Source organism: Larus michahellis, chromosome 4, assembly GCF_964199755.1.
Source record: "Larus michahellis chromosome 4, bLarMic1.1, whole genome shotgun sequence".
Lineage (NCBI taxonomy): Eukaryota > Metazoa > Chordata > Aves > Charadriiformes > Laridae > Larus > Larus michahellis.
This window is the reverse complement of record NC_133899.1, coordinates 23090607-23111351: the sequence shown is the minus strand read 5'-3', so window position 1 is coordinate 23111351 and position 20745 is coordinate 23090607. Positions and strand designations below refer to the sequence as shown.

Genomic DNA, 20745 nt, shown 5'->3' with positions numbered 1-20745 from the left:
CCATTTGGAGAGGACATATTGTAAAGAAGCTCATGGAGTTTCTCTCTCTTTTTTTTTTTTTTTTTTTTTTTTTTTTTTTTTTTTTTGCTAATTCCTGGACCAGAATCTCCCGAGTCAATCCTCCCACCTCCAACGGCAGGTCCATCTGGGCTGGGCTGGTCCAGCACCAAGGGCCATCTCTAGCAAAGAGGGGGCTGGCTCCATCCTGGCTGAAGGCAGGTGGGTCGTGGGCTTCCCTTCTCATCCCAGTGAGGTCCCCTCAGGAATGAGATCAGGGGCACTTCGAGACCATGGGGGAGCTGCAGCCTGGAGGGACTTAGGCAGAAGGGATGCCTCCAGAGCTCCTTGCCCAAGGTAGGCCACAGGGAACTAAAGCCAAACCAAAGAGCCTGGCTAAGGTGGATCATGCCTGCTGAAAGGTAAATCGAGCCCTTGTCCTCCACGGAAAAGCTGCATCCATCGGGATTGAAGCTTGCTCTCAGCGGGTGCACGCACAGGCAGGGAGGGAGGTCCACCAGCAGCTAGTCCTGGGAGACTGTTGCGGTTTTGTCGTGTCTGATGATGTGGGAGAGGGAACCAGTGGTCTCCTTTGTCTTTGGGTAGTAGAGGACAACCAGCCAGATGAATATGAAGATTCCTGCAGGAAAAGGAAGGCAGACATTCAGCAGCAGCAGCAGCTGGAGATGGTGGGAGGCATCCTGCTGGGATACTGCCAGCACTTCCCTGCTGCTTCCAGGGGGTTCCCCCAAATCACTCCTGCTCCTGCAGGAGGGTCTCCCTGTGCTTCAGATGAGCCATTTGGCTGGGACATGCCCTGGGTGGAAAACGTTACTGTTCCTCTGCTGAGGAATGCCTTCCTTGGGGGAAAACCACCCCCAGTGGAGTGGATGTGGTTGGGAGCCACAAGCAACTCCACGCTGGTGGCTGGGACCTGCTGCTTGACATGCCCTGCCAAAGGGAAGGGCGTGACAGTGCTGGGAAGGTGCCTTGGGACCCCTGGTCAACCCACTGTCAGGCTGGCTCCTGCGTCATCCATCTTCCCCACCCCCCCGGAGAGCCCATCTCAGAGCCAGCCCTGACCTTGGAGAGAGTTGAGGATGGTGAAGATGTAGAGCACAGGCGCAGAGGAGGTGCCATAGGTGAGGAACATCAGGGCCCAGGTGGCTCCCAGCAGGCAGAAGAGCCCTGCTGCCACCAGGGCCACCTTCCAGGCCTTACGGTCCCCCTGCACAGCCCCCGTGGCCTGCAGGCAGCAGCTCTTCTGGGTCACCACCCCGAAGACAGCCATGTTGAAGAGGAAGATGAGACCAAAGTAGCCACAGTTGGTGATGTAGTGCACGAGGAGATGTTTGGAAGTGATCCAGCACCTGAAAAGAGACAACCGTGGTGCCTCTAGCGGCTCTCCTAGCCCTGGCAGCACCCATGGGACCCTCCCCAGGTGGATGTGTTTGGGGATGCAGTGACACTCTCGTGCTGGTGGGGTTTTCCAAGGCCAGGATGAAGCAGGGGGGACAGTGGTGAGGATCTGCTGCCCTCGTGTTTCTTAGTTGGGAAGGAGTCTGGGGAAGCTCCAGGTGGACTTTGGATGTCCTTCCATGACCGGGAGTCCTGTGGGCATGACCAGGGAGGCTTGGCATGGGAGGTGGTGGTGGTGGGTGGTGGTTACCACGCCTGTAGAAAGCTGCTGTGTTGTAATCGTAATTAGGGAAGCAGAAGCGTGGCGTAAATACGAGGAGGATGGGCGCAATCCCCTGCCGCTGCGCTCCCACAGGACCAGGGTTACCGCTCCCCGTGCCAAAGGGCCACCTGAGCCCTGTGGGCGGTGGTGCACGCACAGGCGACCTATGAGCTGGTGGTCCACGGTCTGGATGCGGTATTCTCCGTAGCTGCCAGTGGCTCCTGCCACCACCACGATGAGAGCAGGGAAGCCTGGAAGAACAAGGGACACATGTGGAGGAGGCCAGAAAGGCAAGCAGCGGGTGAGGTGGTCAGATTAGGGTCTCTGCATGGCCCTGGATGTGCCGACCTCAGGGAAGATTGGGCTTAGGGACCTGCTGAGGTTGCGCAAGTGCCAGGGGCAGAACACTTGCTGGGACATGATGTGGAGAGGGAAGGACAGTGCTGCAAGGCTCAAGGTGTCCCCTAACTTCTCTGCAGGATTATCTGCTCCGGTGCCTGTAGAAGGCTGGTAATGGGTGAACAAAGACCCCCAAGGACATCAAGTGCTTGATGAGCAGGAGGCTGGAGGGTGCCTGCGGATGCTGCTCGGAATTTGGTGCACCGAGCCCATGTAAAACCCTTCCCAGCCCTGACCATGGCATTTGGAAGAGCTGCAGGCAGGACAGGGGCTTGCGCGCTCTCTGCCCATCACTGCACCATCCTGTTCCCCCTCTGGCCATAACCCACTGCCCCCCTCCTTTGCCTGCCCTGGCTCTTGCCCAGGCTGGTGGTGCTCACCCCAGCCGACCAGGCACAGCTTCGCCAGGTAGTGGTGGATGTAGGTGCCGAGGACCTTGACGAAGAGGAGATAGAAGTGAAAGCCCTCCAGTGCTGTCCAGGTGAAGCAGCAGAGCAGGCAGTAGTGGGTGAGCCCCCCCAGGACCTTGCAGGTCCATGGCTGGGTCCCATTGGAGAGCCCGCTGTTGAGCAGGAAGGCCAGGTTGAGGAAGAGTAGGCTGCCCCCGAGGTTCACATGCAGCCCCAGGTTGATGCGGAGGGTCTCCTCGAGCCTGAACCTGCACCTGAGCATCCCCAGAGAGAGCAGACAAGGCGGGGGTCACAGCTGAGCAGGACCCCATGCCATACTGCAGCAGGTTCATGCAGAGGCACCAGAATTGCCCCACATCTCTCCCAGCCTGATGAGTCCTCAGGGAGCTGCTGGCACATCCTACCTTAACAAGATGCAGAAGGCGATGGTGAAGATGGAGAAAGCCATGGCTACCCCACAGCCAGCAGTGGCCACAGCCATCAAGGCTTGTGCCGTGGACCTGTCCAGAACTGGATTCTGCCAAACATGTGCACGTTGGGTTAGACAGACCCTGGTCCAACATAAAAATCCCAGCTGCAGCTACCAGAGCCACAGGGCTGAAACAAGGAGCCCACGCAAACCCTTCGTTCGTCCCCCCAGAAGGTCTTCATGGGGGAGTGGGATGGTGGTGGCTCAGAAGAGATGCTCCCTGGGGTGGTGAGAGGGATGAGTGAAGGTTATGGTGGACCACCATGAGCACCCTCCTGCTGCTCCAGAGCCTGCATTAGGCTGGGGGCTGCTTCTACCTTGTACCTGCTCTGCTGAGCTGCTGCTGCCCTCCTAAGCTGGGGCTGGGCTTTATTTTGGGACCTGGGCTTGCCTGGGAGCAGCTATAACTGTCCCTGTGCAGCTACTGGTGACACCTGAGGGGCCACCAAGGTGGGGCAGGCAGTGCAGCTGGGGTAGAAGCAGGAGCTGGGGGGAGTGGGATTGTCACCAGGAGGAGGGTGAAGAAGGTGAGATGGTCGCAGGAGCAGACTGTCCCCTTGTCCCCAGGCTGCGTGACACATCCGCTGATGCTCCAGCCTCCTGCCTGCCCTGCGACACAGACAGGGCAATGGCCATGAACACCGGGCAAAGCACCTGCACCCGGCCCCGCGCCCAGCCCCACCAAGGACCGTACCTTTGCTGAGATCCCAGAAGACACATTGCCGCGTGACACCCTGCAAGGGGGGAGAGCAGCATCAATTGACGCCACGGTGAGGGGCACCGGAGGAGAGGTGGAGGGAGGGCACAGCTAGCTTACGGGGGGCAGCTGCCCATGGGCGAAGGTGAGCTGCACAGGGTCCCGCAGCCCAGAGATGCTCATCTCTCCCACTGTGATGCCCACCACAGTGTTGTCCAGGACCCGCCCCGTCTGGTTGACCTCCTGCGTGGGAGCAGCTCTGCCTGAGCTGAGACGGCAGGCAGCGAGTGCTGGTGGCTGGAGGGGTGCCGGCCATGCCAGCTCCTACCTTGAACATGTGAAGCTGCTGGATGTTGAGGACCGTCACCACCACGCGCACTGTCCGGCTGCTGAGGGACTGGAACATCTCTCTGGGGAGCTGGATTTTGCCTGCCTTCCCCTTCTCTGTCATATTTGGCATCCTAGGGCCCTGTGGTGGAGGACAGCTGGGGCCGGGGGCGTTGCTTGCTGGCAGTGTCACCTCCCTGCTCAGGACCCACCAACCTTGCTCAGGGCACAAATTCAGCCCTCCCGGGTGGGTTTTGCTCAGCAACATCAGCGGAAGCCCCAAAGGCAGAAGGGGAGAACCTCACCCCCAGCACCCAGCGGTGAAGGGGCAGAGCTGGGAGCAGCTCCCAGAAGAGCTCCAACTCCCCATCACCCCATGGGACGTGGTCCCCTGGGACATCCAGAGAGTGGGAGAGCCTGCGGATGGGCAGGAGGCGCAAGGTCCCACACATTCCTCCTCCACTTCCTCCCCCTCCCGCCTGCTGCTAGGACTGCTCCTCAGGGATGGCTTTTCCCTCCCAAGCACCATTTCACGTGACTCCTTGCCAAGGGATGCTAAAGCTGATGTGGGTCCATGGCACAACGGTGGAGCAGGGTGGAGGGAGAGCATGCCATGGCACGCTAAGCCCCGAGGGCAGGGTTTGAGGGCTGCTTGGAAAGCGTGGGACCTTCTGAGCAAAGGAGAGGGGTGCACCTCACCTCTGTGGGGGAAAAGGTGATGAGGACATCACGGGTGACAGCCCTGCTGACGTTCAGGAGCAGCACCTTCAGCCCAGCCAGCCTGTTGCGCAGAGCTGGCCCTGCCAACTCCAGCATCCTGTGGGGTGGGAGGGCTGTGGGACTGGGATACACGGGGGACTGAGCCCCCAGACCCCACTGTGGCCATCCCCGCCCACTACCTGAACCAGCACCCCCGCAGGCAGGCACAAGAGGGGCTCCTGGAGTGCCCCAGCTCCAGGCAGCGCCGGGGCAAGTCGGGGATGAGGGTCCCATCGCCTCGCTCTTCCAACTCCACCGTCATGTTGCAACACTGGCAGTTCCTGTCACGCCGCCCCAGGGCTGGGGAGGAGGGGAGCGGAGTGACCGCTGGGCCCCATGGCACCCAGCGGGCACCGGGGGTGAGGGCAGGAATGGGGGGATCACTCACCGGCACAGATCTCTTGCTCCCTGGCAGCATCTGGAAGAAGAGCACATAGGGAAATGCGGGGGGGGGGAACCCCAAAATCTAGGGTCAGTCCTCCTCCTGCCCATGGGGGAAGCGGGAGGTGGGAGAATCTGGCAGCTGCAGGGTGGAAAGGAGCAGCCCTAGGGTTACACAGGCTTCAGAAGGGAGCTGGGCAGACGTCAGGGCTGGTGGAGGCAAAGCCACCGTGCCTGCGTTGACACATCACTGCATCCAGCCCCACAGGGTGGCTCACAGAAGTGACCCTGGGCTGCTGGTCCGGGGTTTTAAAATAGCCCCCAGCAGCGAAACCCCCTGCTCTGCTCACCTCTGCTAGCTCCCCGCACATCCCAGAGAGGACCCTCCCTGCTGGCCTGGCCACGTTCCGGGGTGAAAACCTGCCGTGGTCTTTGGGTCAACGCTTTCCCATGGAAAAACCTACCCCCTGAGCCCACGCACCCCACACACACACGCATCTGCGGTGCCCGCGTCCCCCTCGCCCGCCACTTACCAGGCAGCACCAGCAGCAGCAGGATGGTGCCCAGGAGCAGGTTCATGGTGCTTTGTGGGGTCTCCTGGTCACCCCCAGCCCTCCCACAACACTCTGCTCCCCTTGTCCCAGCGGCTCTGCTCCTCCCCAGGCTCCCCCAGGGCTTGCAGCTCCTCCTGAGGCAACGGCCGTGTCCTCATTTCCCTTCTGCAAACCCTCACGCCTTCCTGTGGCTTGGCAAGTAACCTCCTGCCCCAGCTCGCAGCAACAGCGATAACCGTCAGAGCCACATCGTTTCCCCCTTGGCTGCTTCCCCCAGCTGACTTGGGGCTTTTTTCCTTACCCTTCTCCCCACCCAGTCCTGCCAAATCCTTGGCCAATGGCCCCCAACAGCCCAGTGCCATGTCAGGGCATCCCTCTCCCAAACGGGGTACACTGCCGGGCATTGCCGCGAGCAAAAACATTCCCTTCCCAGGAATGTCCCCATGCCCCAGCCGGGAGCTGGGAGCCAGGCAGAGGGGGGATGAGCTGCAAGCAGAGCATCATCTGGAAGGGGAACTGGCGAGATGGAGACGCGATTCCCATCCTGCGAAGCTTCTCTCTTCGGATTCCTGTCCTCCCTCTTTGCTGGGTAGTGATGGTTCCCTAGAAACTACGGCAGCTTCCTGAGCCGCAGCATCCCCCTCCATCACCCCGACCCCTATGGCACCGGGGTGCCGGTGGTCTGCTGGGAGCGCCGTTACCAGTCCCAGCTCAGCAGGACCCTACAGGGTGAAACACGGGGTCCTGCCCCGAGGATGGGCCAACCCCAGGCAAGGGACAGATCCCATTGGAAAGCCCACCAACGGGCCCAGCAGAGAGACGCCAGCGAGCCACACTCCGAGTGGGAACAACTTTAATAGGCACAAGTCTGGTGTGCAGGTGCACTCATTAAACTTCTACACCATTCAAAAATAGACATCCAACAAAATAACAAAAATAGATTATTTCGGCTGCTAGATGATGCTGCAGGGGCAGAATTATTGTGTCTTCACTGGGGACTTCTCTCTTCACTTCTCAGTGACCACCAGCAAGGGCTGAAGATGGGGCCTCTCCCACACTGGCCTCAAGGCATAGGAGGGGACATCCAGAGGCACTGGGGACCCTGTCCCTGCCCCTTCCACTTTCTGCAGCCCCCGCTGTACAGGTGAGCATTGCTGCCCTCCTGCCCCAAGGACGCCAAGCTGAGGGATGCGCCACTGCCTGGAGAGGTGCGGTGGGTAGGAAAATTGGGGAGGGGGCCAGCAGAGGCAAGGGGGGCAGGCCCCACTGCGGGTCCCTGGGCTCCTAGCAGCCCTACGAGGTGGATGCAGTAGCAAAGCGGACGGCATCGGTCCTTCCCATGGCTGTCCTCCATGCGGGGAGCCCCGGCACGGCGTGGCACAGCCATTGCAGGGCTCAGGCAAAGTGGCTCTGGCTGCTGTTGGGCTGCAGCTTGACGCTGTCAGAGCTGCTCTGCGAGTCAGGGGACTTCCTCGCCTGCAGCACCATGGTCCAGTACCAGAGGAAGATGAGGAAACCTGGGAGAGGGGAGAAGAAGGGTGGGTGAACCTCCTCGAGGAACCAACAGCAGCCAAGAGCGAGCCAGCCAGCCTGCCAGGGATGGCTCCTTTCGTACCCATCACCACCCCACCAATACTCCATGAAAGCCCCAGTGCTCTTTGGAGGAACCCAGCACCCCAGGCTCACCTTGGAGGGAGTTGATGATGGTGAAGATGTAAAGCGAGATGAGGCGAAAGACTCCGGAGGTGAAGGAGAAGAAGACCAGTGCCCAGGGGATGCCCAGCAGGATGCTCAACCCAAAGAGGGCGAGGACGTGCTTGAGCTTGTGGCCCTTCTTGTTCTGCCGGAGGATTTCCCGGACCATGGCCCCCAGCATGACTGAGTTAAAGAGGAACACCAGGCTGAAGAAACCCAGGTTCACGACGTTATGTATCAGGGGGCTCGTAATCCAGCATCTGGAGGGAGGAGAAAGGGCAAAGGGTTATGCTGTGTCATCCCACAGCGACATGAGCTGGAGGGGTTGGAGGAAGCAGGACGGTGCGGTGCAAACCCAGCACCCAGCTTAGTTAAACAGGGAGGGGGGATCCCCCACCACCACCCCGCACGAAGCCCCAGAAAAGCCACAGGTGGGCTAAGGAAAGCCTGTAGGACATGGCGAAGGTTTAGCCAGTTGACTTTATCTAAGATCAGGGACCAAGCAAGACATTTCCCATGACTTACATGGTTGCGTTGGTGGATTTGCCACCAACGGATTCGTAGATAGGAATGGAGAAGGGGCCATAGTTCGTCCAGCTAGCCAGGAAGATCAGCGTCACACAGAAGAAAGGGAGTCCTGGGTGGCAAGAACAGAGTGAAGCAGCCACCCTAGTCCCAGGCCTTCAGTCCTTCCGGAAGGATTTGTTGCCCCGTTCTCCCCATATAGAGCACAAACCAATGTCCTCCCGCCCAAGGGGGAACCGAGGACGGAGCATGCAAAAAGGACACCTGGGGTAAGCCATGGGAGAGAGCTGTGATGCTCCAACCCCAGCCAGGGGTCTCTCAGGGTCGTGGAATGTTATGCCACGACAGATCATGAGATCTTCCTACCACGGCCTCCTGCCCAAAGCACAGCAGAGATGCATGGGTGCTTGGTGCATCAAGCCCATCTCTCTGGGCTGTCCTGGATGTTTCCTTCAGAAAGAGAGCATCCCATTACTATTTAAAGACCCCAAGCAGTGGCTCTCACGTGCCTCCCTTGCTGGGTGACCTACCCTTGCTCTAGCACCAGCTTTTGCTCTCAGCCACTGAGTCTCCTTCTCCACCGAGCCTCTTGAGAGAGACACGCCTCTGCTCTCAGACATCTGCTCCCCATCCCCATCCAGGCACCACACATGCTGCCCCTCCATCCTGTTCCCCTGCTTTCAGGGCGTCTCTGCCTCCCCCATGCTCACCCCAGCCCACCAGGCAGAGCTTGAGGAGGAAGTGGTCATGGTAGGCATTGAAGACTTCAATCACAAGCCGGTAGAGGTTGTAGCCCTCGATGCCCATCCAGGTGAGGCAGCTCAGGAGGGAGAAGTGCAGGAACAGACCGCCAGCTCTGCAGACTGCCTCGCTGCTGCTGGAAGCCAAGTGCTCGGAGATGAGGAAGGTGACATCCAGGAGGAAGATGGCACCCAGCAGGTTCATGTGGATGTGCATGCTTGTGATCTGGTCTCGCTGCTTGCTCCTGGAAAAGCGAGGGGGAGGAGACCTCACCACTGTGCCTGGCCAGCATCCTCAGTGTCCCACAGCTCCGCATGGGGCAACTCGCCCACGCCAGAAGAGCCAGGAGACCCTCTGGTGGCGTCAGGGGCTGAGACCCTAACCCCACAGGTGGGACCACCCGTTACACATGCAAATTCAGGTCCCTGCAGCTGACCCTGCATTTCAGGTCTAGGCCATTGTGGGGTAGGGAGCGACCTCATTTCAGCTCTGAATCATCCACGTAGGGTCAGCAACATGACTCAGGAGAAGACACTCATGCTCTCCACCAAGCCATTGAGAAGATCTTTGCAGGCTTCTGCTTGCCAGATCCATAACTACAACAACCTGATTTTCTGAAATCATTGAGAACAGACAGTGTTTTTGAACGCCCTGTGGGAGACCTGCCCAAGGGGGTGGTTTCCGGAGAGGAGAATTCCTTTTTCTTCAAGAATGGCTCCTTCATCATGCTCCTCACCAGGCCACAAACTGCATTTGGAGAGCTTGTGCCCACCCAGGTGTAGCGGCAATGGACAGGATGCAAACAGGGAGCATGGGATGACCTGTAAGACCATACCTGAAGTAGAGGAAGAAGATGGTGCAAATGGATGCCAAAGCTGAGATCAGGCAGCCGATGTACGTTATGATACTCAGGTAATCCCTGTGTATGTAGGTGATCTCTGGGGAGGATACCTGAGGAGGAGGAACAAGACATGGTGAGGAAGAACAGCTGGTGGGAATGGTGTAGGGAGCTGCAGAAAAGCACTACCCACCATCAGCACAGCAAAGTAGGTGAGGTGGTTGCACCTGCAGTCCGTCTGGCTGCCTCCCGTCACCGTGGTACAACCGTAGCTGTCCCAGCTCCCAGAGCTGGCTGCACAAGAGAAAGGGAGAGCGGCCAGTGAGCCACAAGAACACCTGCTTCAGGTTTGCAGATCTTCAGGGCAAGGTATCCACGGCGGAGGGAAGGGGCGGAAAGCGGGGGTCCCAGCTTGTCCCAGGCCAAGCACGTACACTCCGATAGCACTCTCAGCATGAGGACCCATCCCCAGGGAGGCAGAAAGCTCTTAGGTTAGCTTATGGAGGACAAAATCTGATGTCAACCCCGTGGGAAAGGTTTATGGAGCTGGAGTGAGGAAGGGAGGTGCAGAGCAGCTTTTACCCCTACCAGCAGGTCCATGGTACCCTGCTAAAGGAGCAAAGGCAGTGCCTGGCTTCACACCCAAGTGCAGGAGCACTCACCGGTGGTGTCCTCCCGCCAGAAGACGCACAGCGGGGTCATGTTCCTCTGCAATGAGAAAACCACAGGCCCTGATCAGGATGCAGCTGTGGGTTTGTTGCCCAGCCAGCGCATTTGATAGGGGAGAACATGGGGCAGGAGGTGAGATGGTCCCTGGAGACAAACCATCTCGTATCATGGGAGCGGGCTCCAGGCAGAGACTGTTCTCTTGGCAGCTCACAGAGCAGATTCTTCCTCCCAGGTCCCCTTTTTCAAACAAGGGGTTCAGCTTTGAGCAGGCACCTGACAGGGACAGGCCTGAGCCAAAGGACTGTGTAACTCATAGTGTCCCCCAGCCCTGGACACTGGGCTGGAGGCAACACATCTGCAAAGCAGCATCTCCTGGGCAGGAGCAGGCAGCGCCACCACCAGTGCACATGGCGAAGCCATGATCGTGATACAGTCCCAGAAGACACGGCAGACCCTGTACAGGCAGGCCAAGGGCATGGACCTGCTGGATGGTGACCACTCTCCAAGCTGGTAGAGCCTGAGCCCTCCTTACCCCTCCATTCCTGGTGGGACCAGGTTCGATGTGGCTGTTTCCCCACCTACCGGCAGTGGGTCGTGGAATAAAGTGAGGACCACTGGGTCGGAGAGATTGGCCACCACCGTGTCCACCAGGGAGATGCCGACCACCTTGTCACCCAGGACGTGGCTGCTGTTTTCATCCTGTGGGAGAAGAGGAGGCGATGGCAGCATGGGAAGGGACTGCTGCTAGGCACAAAGCAGGTGAGAGTCCCCAAGAAGGAGGTCCCATGCCTCTTTCCCTGTCAAGCTTCTACCTCGTCTTTGAAGCATCTTCTCCAAGCGAGCACCAGCACCTTGCTCTAGGTGGAATCCCTGCTGGCCTGTACCACTGTATCCCCTGGCATGGCAAGGCCACCCCACCATGCCACGTGCACTGGCATTACCTGGAACATGGTCTGGCTGTTGATGTCCATGAGGAGCACCCTGTGCTCTACCCAGTCCTCCCTCTCCTTCGCCATCATGAACAGGCTGCTTGGCAGGTCCACTGTGAAGCCATGGACCTCTCCGCCCTCCTGCAAGGAGAGACTCATCAGGAGAGAGGTTGGGAGAGGATGCTGGTGGACCAAGACCAGGAGGGAAGGCTGCCCAGGACCCACCTCTCTTTGGGAAGCAAAGGCCAGATGCTGAGCCTGAGTGGGCTGGACCCTCAGTACAGTCGCATGCACGGTGGCCTTCCCAAAGGTCTGGTTCTGCCCTTCGAGCCCCACCTTGGCCAACATCTTCTCCAGCTCCCCGAGTTTGCTGTCAGGGAAGGGGCACAGTGAGCAGGATGCAGCAGGCACTGCACCAGCAGGAACGGCACAAGATGGGAACTCACCGCCGAAGCATCTGCTGCTCCATGGCTCCCACCGCTGGCGCCGGGGGCTGAGCGATGAGGCTCTCCAAGGCGGTGAGCTGCTCTTCCACATCTTCCTCACAGATGGGCATACCCTCTGGAGAGGCTGATGAACACATGAAAGGAAATGCCGTGAGATGCACAGGGAGAGCCAGCTTCCCCGTGCCCCGAACCAACCCGGCACAGCCCCGGTGGGAGCAGAAAGCAGAGGGCTTCAAAGTGACCTCAAGCCCAGGAAGCTGATGGAGACCCCCAACCCAGAGGGCTTCTGCCGCCTGGAGTGCAGCTCCCCCCCAAGGCCATCATGACTAGGCTGGCTGAGGCTAGCTAGGTGCCTACCAGCGGAGGCAGGACCCTTGGAGACCTCAAGGCCCACAATTTCAAGGGGTGAAACACATGAAAAACTCCATCGTTATCTTTAGGGAGCCTGGGCACCAGGCCTGCCTCTAGGCTGCTTCAAGCAAACCTATGTCCCCTTCCATCACCCTTCAGCTGTGTCTTCACGTCATCACGCTATACCATATACTGGGACACCACCAATGCTCTGCTGATGGCTAGAACAAGCTGGGGATGAAACGAACCCTTCATTTCGTTAAAGTAATTGCCTCTACAAGGGAAGAAGTATTCAGATGCACTGTCAAGGGACGTGTTCTTCCCGCCCTTTGAGATGTAGGACACGTTGAAGATGGAGGTGCTGGTTCTCTCAGTCTTCTGACTCTCCTCCCCCCGGGTGATGCTGCTGGATGGGTCCCCACCCAGGATGAAGCTCTGCTTCCCGTACGCCAGCTTCAGGGTCCTGTTGGCCTTGAACCAGTAGACGCAGAAGCGGTATCTGCCCAAAGCAGGGGGCAAGCTGTACTTGTAGTAAGAGTTTCTCCTGTTTGGCAAAAAGGGCCTTTTTATTATCAGCGCCTGGGCTGTGTTCTCAATGGAGATGGTGGCAGGGCCGTGCTCATAGATGACGGAGCTGTTCTGGGTCTGGTTTCGGTCACCGCAGAAGCGGAAGTCCTCTTCCCGGTGGCTGCTGGCTCCCACCCCTGTGGTGCACAAACACACAGAGACGCTGGTTCAACTGGAGGGGCGGCCACCCCTGGCGAACACTGCACCCCCGTGGCAGCCATCGTGTGTGGCACGTCAGGCTTTCTGCCCCAGCCATCCCAACCCAGTCCCAGATGGGCTGCGTGATGCCAGCTACCTCCCCGATGTCCCCGTGGCCATGCTGGGAGGCTCTGCTGGGGAGCCGAGGCTCCTGGGGCAGCAGGACTTCCCATCTCTTGGTGTCACCCTCTCCTAGGTGCCACCACCAGTGTCAGCAGAGACCGACAGAGGAGCTCTCCACCTCCAGAAGGGATGGATGGAGATCATCTCCTTACTCTGGAAAAGACCTACTCTGCCCCAGGGACCCCACCAGAGGCATGTCAGCCCATGAGATGTTTCACATCTGTGGAAGCCATGGCCCCAGCCAATTTTTTGGGGCTGCCAATTATGTCCAGCGGCCCAAACCTGGTTCACCAGCCCAGGGCAGGACATAGCTGGGAACTGCCTACCTTGGAGGGGGGAGAGAAGGAGCAGAAGGAGGACCTTCATCCCAGGCAGGTCTCTGCTTTGGCTGAGCCTCCGAGAAGAAAGCAGAGCCTGGAAGGGTACAAAGAAAAGGGGCCACCTGAATATTTAAATATCACCCATCCCATGGGGTCAGGGGATGGAGAGGAAAGGCTGTGCCGGTGGGACAAGGGCTGGTGTCACGGCCAGCTCCCTGGTGCCTCTGCCACCAGGAGGAGCCACGAGCAGCGGGCACCCACCTGGCTGCGGGCTGGAGGGACGAGAGAGGCCGGCAGTTGGGTCCCCGGGCTCTCAGCAAGGGAGGGCACCCCACCGCCCCAGCACAGGCACCAACTGCCAACCACTGAGCACGGAAGGGGTCCCCTCTTCCGCTCCCTGCATCACCTCTCGGTTCTGGCCGTGGGTTCTTATCGTCAGCAATGAGAACAGAAGGAAACGGTGGTTTCCTCATTCGCAAGCCCCGAAATTATTTTCTTGGGTGCTTTCAGGTCCTGCAGATCAGCCAAGGAGCCAGGCATGTTGCAAACCACTCCATCATTTCAGCTCAGCAATAATAGGCTCTCCCTGGCTCACCCTGCCGATGCTGACACAGCAACCACGGCTGCCAAACCCCTTCTGCCCCTCGCAACCAGCCGGGCAACACCCTCCGCACCCACTTTCCCCATCCCTTCATCCTGAACTCTGCTCCACGACCCTTTTCTTTGTCTTTCTATGCAGCTGGGGCTCCTGTGACCTGCACCCGGGCCAGCGCTGAGCACCCCAGGGATGCTGCCACACCCGCACGCTCCGCCCGGCCCCAGCCTTCCTTCCCATCATGCTTTCTGCCTTCCCCGTGCTGCGAACTGCCCCGCCAGCGCCGCTGCGGTGCACCCAGCTTTGCCTCCTCCTCACCCTGCTGTCACCCCAGCGACCGGCGGAGGCCGGTGGGACCCATCCTGACAGGGTCTGGCAACCAGCGGAAGCCCCCTCAAGGGTGGGACAGCATCGGTGGGGGCTGCCAGACCGGGCGGCAGAGCCGAATGCTTGTCAATGCCCAAAGCCAAGCCAGCACCCAGTTTGCCACCACTGCATCCCACTCCCGTGCCGCTCCCAAAGCATCCTTCTGGAAACGCACCCAGGGGCTGAACGGTGTTTCGTTCACTGTGAGAGGGTGCCAGGGCACTCACCGGCATCGCCTGCAGAGGCTGGTGAGCTCTCCCGGGCACCCAAGGTTTGTCAGATGGGAAGGCTGGGGGAAAACCGCTCGCTTGAAAACTCAGCGTCGCCGTTAGGAAGTTTCTCCCACCAGCACGGATTTCTCCCGGAGGTTTCTCCGGCCAGCGCGGATCCAGCTCACATCCTGCGCTGGTGCATCACCACAGGCACAGCCCACTCACCGTCCCTTCCTGTCTGCTTCTTGCAGCAGTTATCACCGGAAGACGGGAGCTTCGGGTTGTTAATTAACCTGCTGCCATGGGTATAATTGAGTGTGTGGCTAACAAGGTTCCCCGGTGTGGGCTGAGAAGGTACGGCACAGGCAGGTCTTGGCAGCAGTAGCTGGATGTGGACGGGGTTGGAATCCCAGTGCCTTGCCACACGCTTGGGAATCATGCGCGTGCGCCTGAAAAGCATGGATCCGGGGTGGCAAAATGCCCGTGGTGATGGGAAACACCTGGATTGCTTAAAAGCAATGGAGCAGCATACGAACGCCAACCGTGGCATGATGGCACAGAGCCGGCATGCCGGTAAAGCTTCCCCTCCGGATGGGGAATGCTGAATTCCAACGAGGCTTCGGCCCGTCCCGCTGCACTGGTTCCGTTGGGATTTTATTGGGGTGGTCGGAGGACAGGATCAGCCCCTTTCAGACGTTACTCAACGAGGACCAGCAATGCCTGCAGGGCTGTGGGTGTGGGAGCTGGTATTTCCCCTCTGAGCCCTATATGGTCCCGGTCGCCCCGACGCCGATTGCTGTTTCCTGAGCTGAACAATAGCGAGACAAAATCCCCCGAAAATGGTTTCACAGCGGGAAAACGCGGTTTCCATCTGTGCCAGAGCTAAGCAGCACTGGGGAGGGAGCAAGATGCACCGAGCCCACGCCGGGGCTGGATCCTGCCCCGTCGTTTTCCCATCCTCGGGTGGCAGCAGGGACATACGGCATCACCGCCCCCGGGTACCCAGCGATGCTGCATGTCCCCACTGCCACAAGGGCACTTCCCCAGTGACATCCATCTTCAAAAGCCCCGCGCTATGGCGGTGACCAAGCAAAGACCCCCCTTCGGCACTGACCCTACCTCCTCTCCATCATCCCCTGGCCAGGATGGTTTTACCCGCTGCCTCAGCCGGAGCCTGGGGGCTGAGCTCCTCCAAGAACAATAACGCATAAAAAAACCCTCCTAGTTTGGCCCCCAAATCAGGCAGATAATGTAAAAGGAGGTGGCAGGCACCTGCCGGGGCTACGCAGTCAGGAGCAGGCTCCCTCCCTGCCTGCACAGAGGGAAGCTCAGTCCCGAGCCTCGCGTTGTATCCTCCCATCACCCTTAAAAGAACACGCTGGTCTCAGAAAGAAAAGCCAAGGAATAATATTATGGGCTCTAAACCTGGAGGCAAATGAGAAAAAACAACCTAAAAAACCCAAACAAACACACACACACAAAAAAAAAAAAGCCTGGTGTTTACTATCACCTTACTGCCCTGGGTGACTTGGCAGCAGGTATTTAAGGTTTTGGAGGTGGCACATGGCTTTTGGACGTGATGTTCTTCCCAAGGAGAAGGGAAGATGGTCTGACACCTCAAACAAACACCGGAAACGGGGAGATCCAGGGACTTTTATCCCTGTTTTCCTTCCAGGTCTGTTCAAAAAAATACGGTGACGCTCTGTTCCTCGAGATGCTAACAAGTGTGCAGCTCGTCACCTGCCAGCCTGTTACGCAGGCAAGAACTCAGGAACCAGGTGGGGAAACTGAGGCACCAGAGAGGCAAGCCAGGACATGGCTCCCCAAGACGCAGAACAGCTTTGCGCGACCAGCCTCCACCACAGGGGCCGCAGACCACGTGCACTGGGGACAGAGCTACCCGAGGAGGTGGGGACCCCAGCGGGGACCCCCCCCCCGCCCCCGCAGAGGAGATGCCCCAGCGTCGGTCACCCGGCTGCTTCACAAAGAGCCCTTGTCCTTGGCCAGTGGCCTGTGTGAGCAGGGGCCAGCCTGCCCGTTATTCACGCCATCGGCATGTGAGCCTTTCCCGTCACCGGTGGGTGGCAGGGGCTGACCCAAGCGCCACTGTTAATGCCCAAGGAGCTGAGCAGCAGCTGCGCCGCGCCGGCAGCCCCGCCGCGCCGAGCCTGTGCCGCGGGATCGGCTTTTCCCAGGGCGTGGGGTTGCACACAAGACCCAGCACCCGTGAGCTGAGCTTTGCCAACGGGGACAAAACCAGACCTAGACAAAGATTCCCATGGGAGCGGCACAGATCCACCCTTCGCCAGCCGCTGGCAACCATCCCTTCCCGAGCAGGCGCGGGGAGAGCCCAGGGGAGGCTGGCACAGGCAGACCACCGGCGTCTGAGGCTCTTGAGACGGAGGTTTTGCTTAAAGCTGGGTCTTGATGTTCAAAATTAAAGAAAACTTCCATTTTCTAAAAACCACCACAGGCAGAAATATTGCAGCCAACTGAACCAGCGCTTCCTCCTCCGGTGCCTGGGCAACACGGCGCTCGGCTCGGCAGCATGCGAAGCCCGCGGCTTTGGCAGGGCTGCGAACGCTCCGCGAAGGAGCGGGTACGCCTGCGGCAAACTGAGGGGTGCCGAGAAATGGGAACAAAGCGGTGCGGGTCGTCCTCCCATGGCACCCCAACTCCACGTCACCAGCCTCGGCACGGCGGTGGGGGGGGTGGGGGGTGGGGGTACAGGCAGACGTCCTTACAGTGCGCTCCCACTGCTCAGCCTTCTTCGGGAGCAACCCCTCGGCCTCCTCCTGCACATGTCAGTTTGTACCTTCCACTCACCCAAACCAGCCTCCTGGGTTTTAAATCCCCTCCAAAACACCCCGTCCCCTCCCAGGTCCCGTCCCACTCCGCATGAGCAAGGCCCCCATCGCCTGCCTGTGCCACGGGTGCTGGGGAACGGAGGTACGAGGCAGCGCAGAGCAGCCCAGGACCACCCCAAATGCGGCTCCCAGGCATTTGGCACGGGAAGCAGCCAACCTGGAGCCCAGCAAGGATGAACCCAGTCCCGGGGGGCTTTTCCCACCTACAGAAAAGCCAAGTGCAGCCAGGATGAAGCTGCAGCACCCGAGGAGCCAGGTAAGAGGCCATGGCCCGCCCCCCCTGGCCCCGGATCCCTGACAAACCCCGGCTGTTGGCAAGCTGATGGGAAAGGAGTTGGCGGATCAGAGTTCTGCCGAAAAACAGGCGCTGGCAGGCTGCTGCCCAGCTGGTACCACCGGGCGCTGGCACGCCAGAAGCCACCCAGCCTGTCTGCAAACCCTGCAGGGCCGTGTCCCTCCGACACCGCACGGGTGCCACCTCAAGGTGCAGGGCCGGCCAGCCCTGGGGTCCCCGTCCCGGCAGCGTGCAGTTGCTTGCAAACCTGTTGCTCTGCAAATAGCAGCCCCCCGGGGCCGTAGGATTAAGAGCTGGACCGCAACCAAGTATGCAGCATTTTTAGGCCTTGGCTTAATTCATATGGGAGCTGCAAACCCAGCAAGGGGCACGGCAAAACCCACCGTGGCTGCAGTCCTGGGCTTAAAGGATTTGCCCCCCACCCCCCCAAATCTCCAAAACACTCCTGGCTCCCCGCTGGCGGTGCAGCTTGGAGGGGGGTTACTGCAGCCCTCAGACCGTGAAATGAGCTTTGGCTGCCTTCCCTCCTCAACAGCTTATTTGGACTTGTCGCCAGGAGGTTATTCCAGGAGACTTCATTTCAATTCTCCAGCTGGCCTCACTGGGTTTTGCTGGTCCCTCTGGAGAGGCAGCTTGCGGGCATGGAGCACCCAGAGCGGACCGGCAGCGGCAAGCTTGAGATGTTGCGGGAGGAATCCCCGCAACAGGCACTTTAGGGGGAGGTAGATCGCCCTGTTGAGGCACACCGGCGGTCCTGCGGGGATGCTGGGAAAAGGAGGAGGAATGGGGCGTCCCGGTGGGTCCCCCGGGGTGGGAAGTGGCGGCCGCAGCAGGGCGCGGTGGCTTCGCAGGGCTTGGCTGTGCCATCGGCAGCAGCCGGGAGCAGCTGGGCCCGGGCGGCGCTGGGGGCTCTGTGGCCCCGCAGCCCAGGAATTCAGGCTGGCTCTGGGGCAGGGGCGAGGTGTGGCGGTGGAGGCAAGGGCAAGCCCCGTGGAGCAGGGATGGCAGCTCCACCGGACAACTCACGCCATGGCCACGAGCAGGGACCCCCCAGCCCTTCCCGGACAGGGGCATCACACCCACCACTAAGGCACGGTGAGGCAAGATGTCCCCGTATCTACCGGAGCGGGGGACATCCCAAATCCCCCCACGGAGCACCCCTTAGCTCCAGCCAGCCAGCCAGCCCGCTCCCTCCCTGGCTGAACACCCCGGGGTGCTGCCCAGTAACACCAGTCCCAGCTACACAGATCCCCAGTGCCCTCCCAGTCCTGTTGGGCTGGCCCCCGGGGTGGGGGGGGGACGGGGGGAAGATCCCTTCCCGCACCGAGGACCCCGCAGCATCCCCTTCCAGCCTCCCTAGTAAGGCCGTGCCGGGCAGCGCCCCTCACCGCGGCCTTTGGGAGCCCGAAAAGCAAACCCCAAACACCACACACACACATACACACCCCCCGCTCCTTCTCCCTCGCCCGGCTCAGCCGCTCCCCGCCGCCCCCCATTACCTGTGACCGGATCGGGCCGAGCGCGCTGCCTCGGCTCCGCTCGCCACCGCTCGGCTCCGCTCGCCACCTCTGTGCTCGGCACCTTGCAAGCCCCCCGGCCCCAGCCCAGCGGGGCCGGTGGCGGTGCAGCGGGAGAAGCCGCCCCGCCCCGCCCCGCCCCGCCCCGCCCCTCCCCTCCCCTCCCCTCCCGTCCCGTCCCGTCCCGTCCCCCCCGGGCAGGCGGTGACTCAGCGGGGCGGGACCGCCGCGGGTCCCACCGAACCGGCCCCTCGGAGCCCCTCCGGTATCGCTGCGGGGGGCGAGGACCCACCAACCCTCGGTCACGGCACCTGCCCGGCTCCGCCCAGCCCAGCCCGGCTCGGCTCGGCTCGGGTTGGGAGCACTGGGCTGCGTCGCACCGGCACCGGCACCGGGCTGGGGGAGCTGGGCTGGGGGGCAGCGGGGGGTGCCCCAACCCGCCTCCCTTCAGCTCCGCGCTGGCGGGCAGCCAGAGGACAGAAGGAGCTGGGAGGCCGGCGGGCTGCACGCCTGGCTGCCAAGGGGATTAAAAAAAAAAAAAACCACACCAAAAAAAACAACAATTAATGGGAAAGCAGCCGGGACGGAGCGTCCCTGTGAACCCTGTCCCGCTCCCTGCAGGAAACGAGGGAGGCGAGAAGCAGGGCAAGGAGCCCAGGCCCCCAGCCGCGGGGAGGTGGGGAAGGGGCGGGGGGGGGGCCGTCCCTCATGGCACATCGCTGGAGGAGGTGGGCTGGGATGCGGGGGGGCAGAGCCTGGATGCGACCCACCGGCTCCCACCACCCATTCCAAGGCCGGAGGTGAGCTGGGATGCGGGGGAGCAGAGCCTGGATGCGACCCCCCCCGGCTCCCACCACCCATCCCAAGGCTGGAGGTGGGCACTGCGGGGCCTCGGGACCCCGCGGGGGCGGTGGGAGCTGAGGCTGGAAGCATCGCGGCAGTGATGGGCGCTGCAGGAGTGGACGAAGCGGCTGCCAAATGGTGCCTGCATCCAGCCATGCCAGCCCTTTGTGCGCCCTGAAAAGCAGCCAGGCCGGAGAAATCCGGTGCTGCTGGGAGCCAGAGGGAGGAGGGAGGGCAGGGAGAGCTCCGGGAAGTGCCCTGGGTAAATAGTTGCTTTTGCAGATATTTTCAATGGCTTGAATGAGACTTTTCTTTCTGCTGGGGGAAGGGTGGAAACAACCTCTTGCTCCTGCAGGGAAGGCGATGGAGATAAAAGGCGGCCACGGCACCGGAGGAGCCATGGCTGTGCTGGGACCCCCGGAGCAGGGGACAACCCCCACGCTCACATCGCCCCCCAGCTTGGTTTCATTTCCAGCTCCAAGCCCCGCTCCCGTGGGAAGAGGCACCCATGGGAAGAGGCTCCCATGGGAAGCAGCTCACGCGGCCGGACCGTGGCTAACGTAGCCGCCTTTGAAGCCCAACCATCCCCATGCCGCAGGGAGCGGGGCCGGCTCCGAAACACACGCTGATGGCAGCCGGAGCCATGGGAGCATCACGGTGAGCCAAGCCTCCTGCTGCGGGTCATCCTGACCGGCTCCTTCGGGAAACACTGTAAATCCACCTCCCCTGAATAACCCTGCTAAACCCAGCGGCGGCTCCCGCAGGATCCAGCCCTCCTGGAGCAGGGGTTCAGGTGCCGACCCCGTGTCCCAGCGAGGAAAGGACGTTTTAGGCCATCTTTTTGCTGCCGTGGATGGAACAAAGAGCCTTTTGTCTGCACTTGACGTTATCAGGAGTTATTTTTAGGTCGACGTCTGCACTTGTTGATGTTATCGGGATTATCTGTAACTCGGCAGGCCGTGCTGCTGTCTTCA

General features: G+C 60.6%; 2 protein-coding genes and 1 long non-coding RNA gene across 4 annotated transcripts; 1 reads left to right on the top strand and 2 right to left on the bottom strand.

Moving 5' to 3' along the window:
- Window positions 1-38: 38 nt before the first annotated feature.
- On the bottom strand, window positions 39-5785 carry ADGRG3 (adhesion G protein-coupled receptor G3). The gene is made up of 13 exons (XM_074586905.1): window positions 5654-5785; window positions 5128-5157; window positions 4880-5039; window positions 4680-4797; window positions 3982-4122; window positions 3774-3896; window positions 3651-3690; window positions 3465-3565; window positions 2892-3004; window positions 2458-2741; window positions 1836-1929; window positions 1081-1367; window positions 39-637 (listed from the first exon to the last, which is right to left on the bottom strand). The coding sequence occupies exons 1-13, from the start codon at window positions 5697-5699 to the stop codon at window positions 522-524; spliced, it is 1653 nt and encodes a 550-aa protein (XP_074443006.1). The 5' UTR covers window positions 5700-5785; the 3' UTR covers window positions 39-521.
- A 725-nt stretch (window positions 5786-6510) lies between these two features.
- Window positions 6511-19076, bottom strand: LOC141742057 (adhesion G-protein coupled receptor G1-like). 2 transcript variants are annotated; one of them, XM_074583469.1, is made up of 14 exons: window positions 18911-19076; window positions 13083-13170; window positions 12117-12572; window positions 11518-11641; window positions 11297-11441; window positions 11084-11212; window positions 10725-10841; window positions 10136-10181; window positions 9667-9767; window positions 9471-9586; window positions 8605-8879; window positions 7895-8006; window positions 7361-7629; window positions 6511-7191 (listed from the first exon to the last, which is right to left on the bottom strand). In XM_074583469.1, the coding sequence occupies exons 2-14, from the start codon at window positions 13120-13122 to the stop codon at window positions 7070-7072; spliced, it is 2052 nt and encodes a 683-aa protein (XP_074439570.1). In that variant the 5' UTR covers window positions 13123-13170; window positions 18911-19076; the 3' UTR covers window positions 6511-7069. The 2 variants fall into 2 exon arrangements, with proteins under 2 accessions (XP_074439570.1, XP_074439571.1); XM_074583470.1 differs by lacking the exon at window positions 18911-19076 and adding an exon at window positions 13338-13625.
- Window positions 19077-19658: 582 nt separating this feature from the next.
- Window positions 19659-20682, top strand: LOC141742058 (uncharacterized). The gene is made up of 2 exons (XR_012586579.1): window positions 19659-19728; window positions 20127-20682. It is a non-coding gene; the product is annotated as an uncharacterized LOC141742058 (long non-coding RNA).
- The last annotated feature ends 63 nt before the right edge of the window (window positions 20683-20745 follow it).

Coding starts and splice junctions, on each gene's coding strand:
- ADGRG3 (XM_074586905.1), bottom strand. CDS start 5,699: ATGAACCTGCTCCTGGGCACCATCCTGCTGCTGCTGGTGCTGCCTG. Junction 5,158..5,653: donor GCTGCTGCTGGTGCTGCCTG/GTAAGTGGCGGG, acceptor CTCTTCTTCCAG/ATGCTGCCAGGGAGCAAGAG. Junction 3,566..3,650: donor CTTCTGGGATCTCAGCAAAG/GTACGGTCCTTG, acceptor TCTGTGTCGCAG/GGCAGGCAGGAGGCTGGAGC.
- LOC141742057 (XM_074583469.1), bottom strand. CDS start 13,122: ATGAAGGTCCTCCTTCTGCTCCTTCTCTCCCCCCTCCAAG. Junction 12,573..13,082: donor CCTTCTCTCCCCCCTCCAAG/GTAGGCAGTTCC, acceptor TGTGCACCACAG/GGGTGGGAGCCAGCAGCCAC. Junction 10,182..10,724: donor TATTCCACGACCCACTGCCG/GTAGGTGGGGAA, acceptor TTCTCATTGCAG/AGGAACATGACCCCGCTGTG.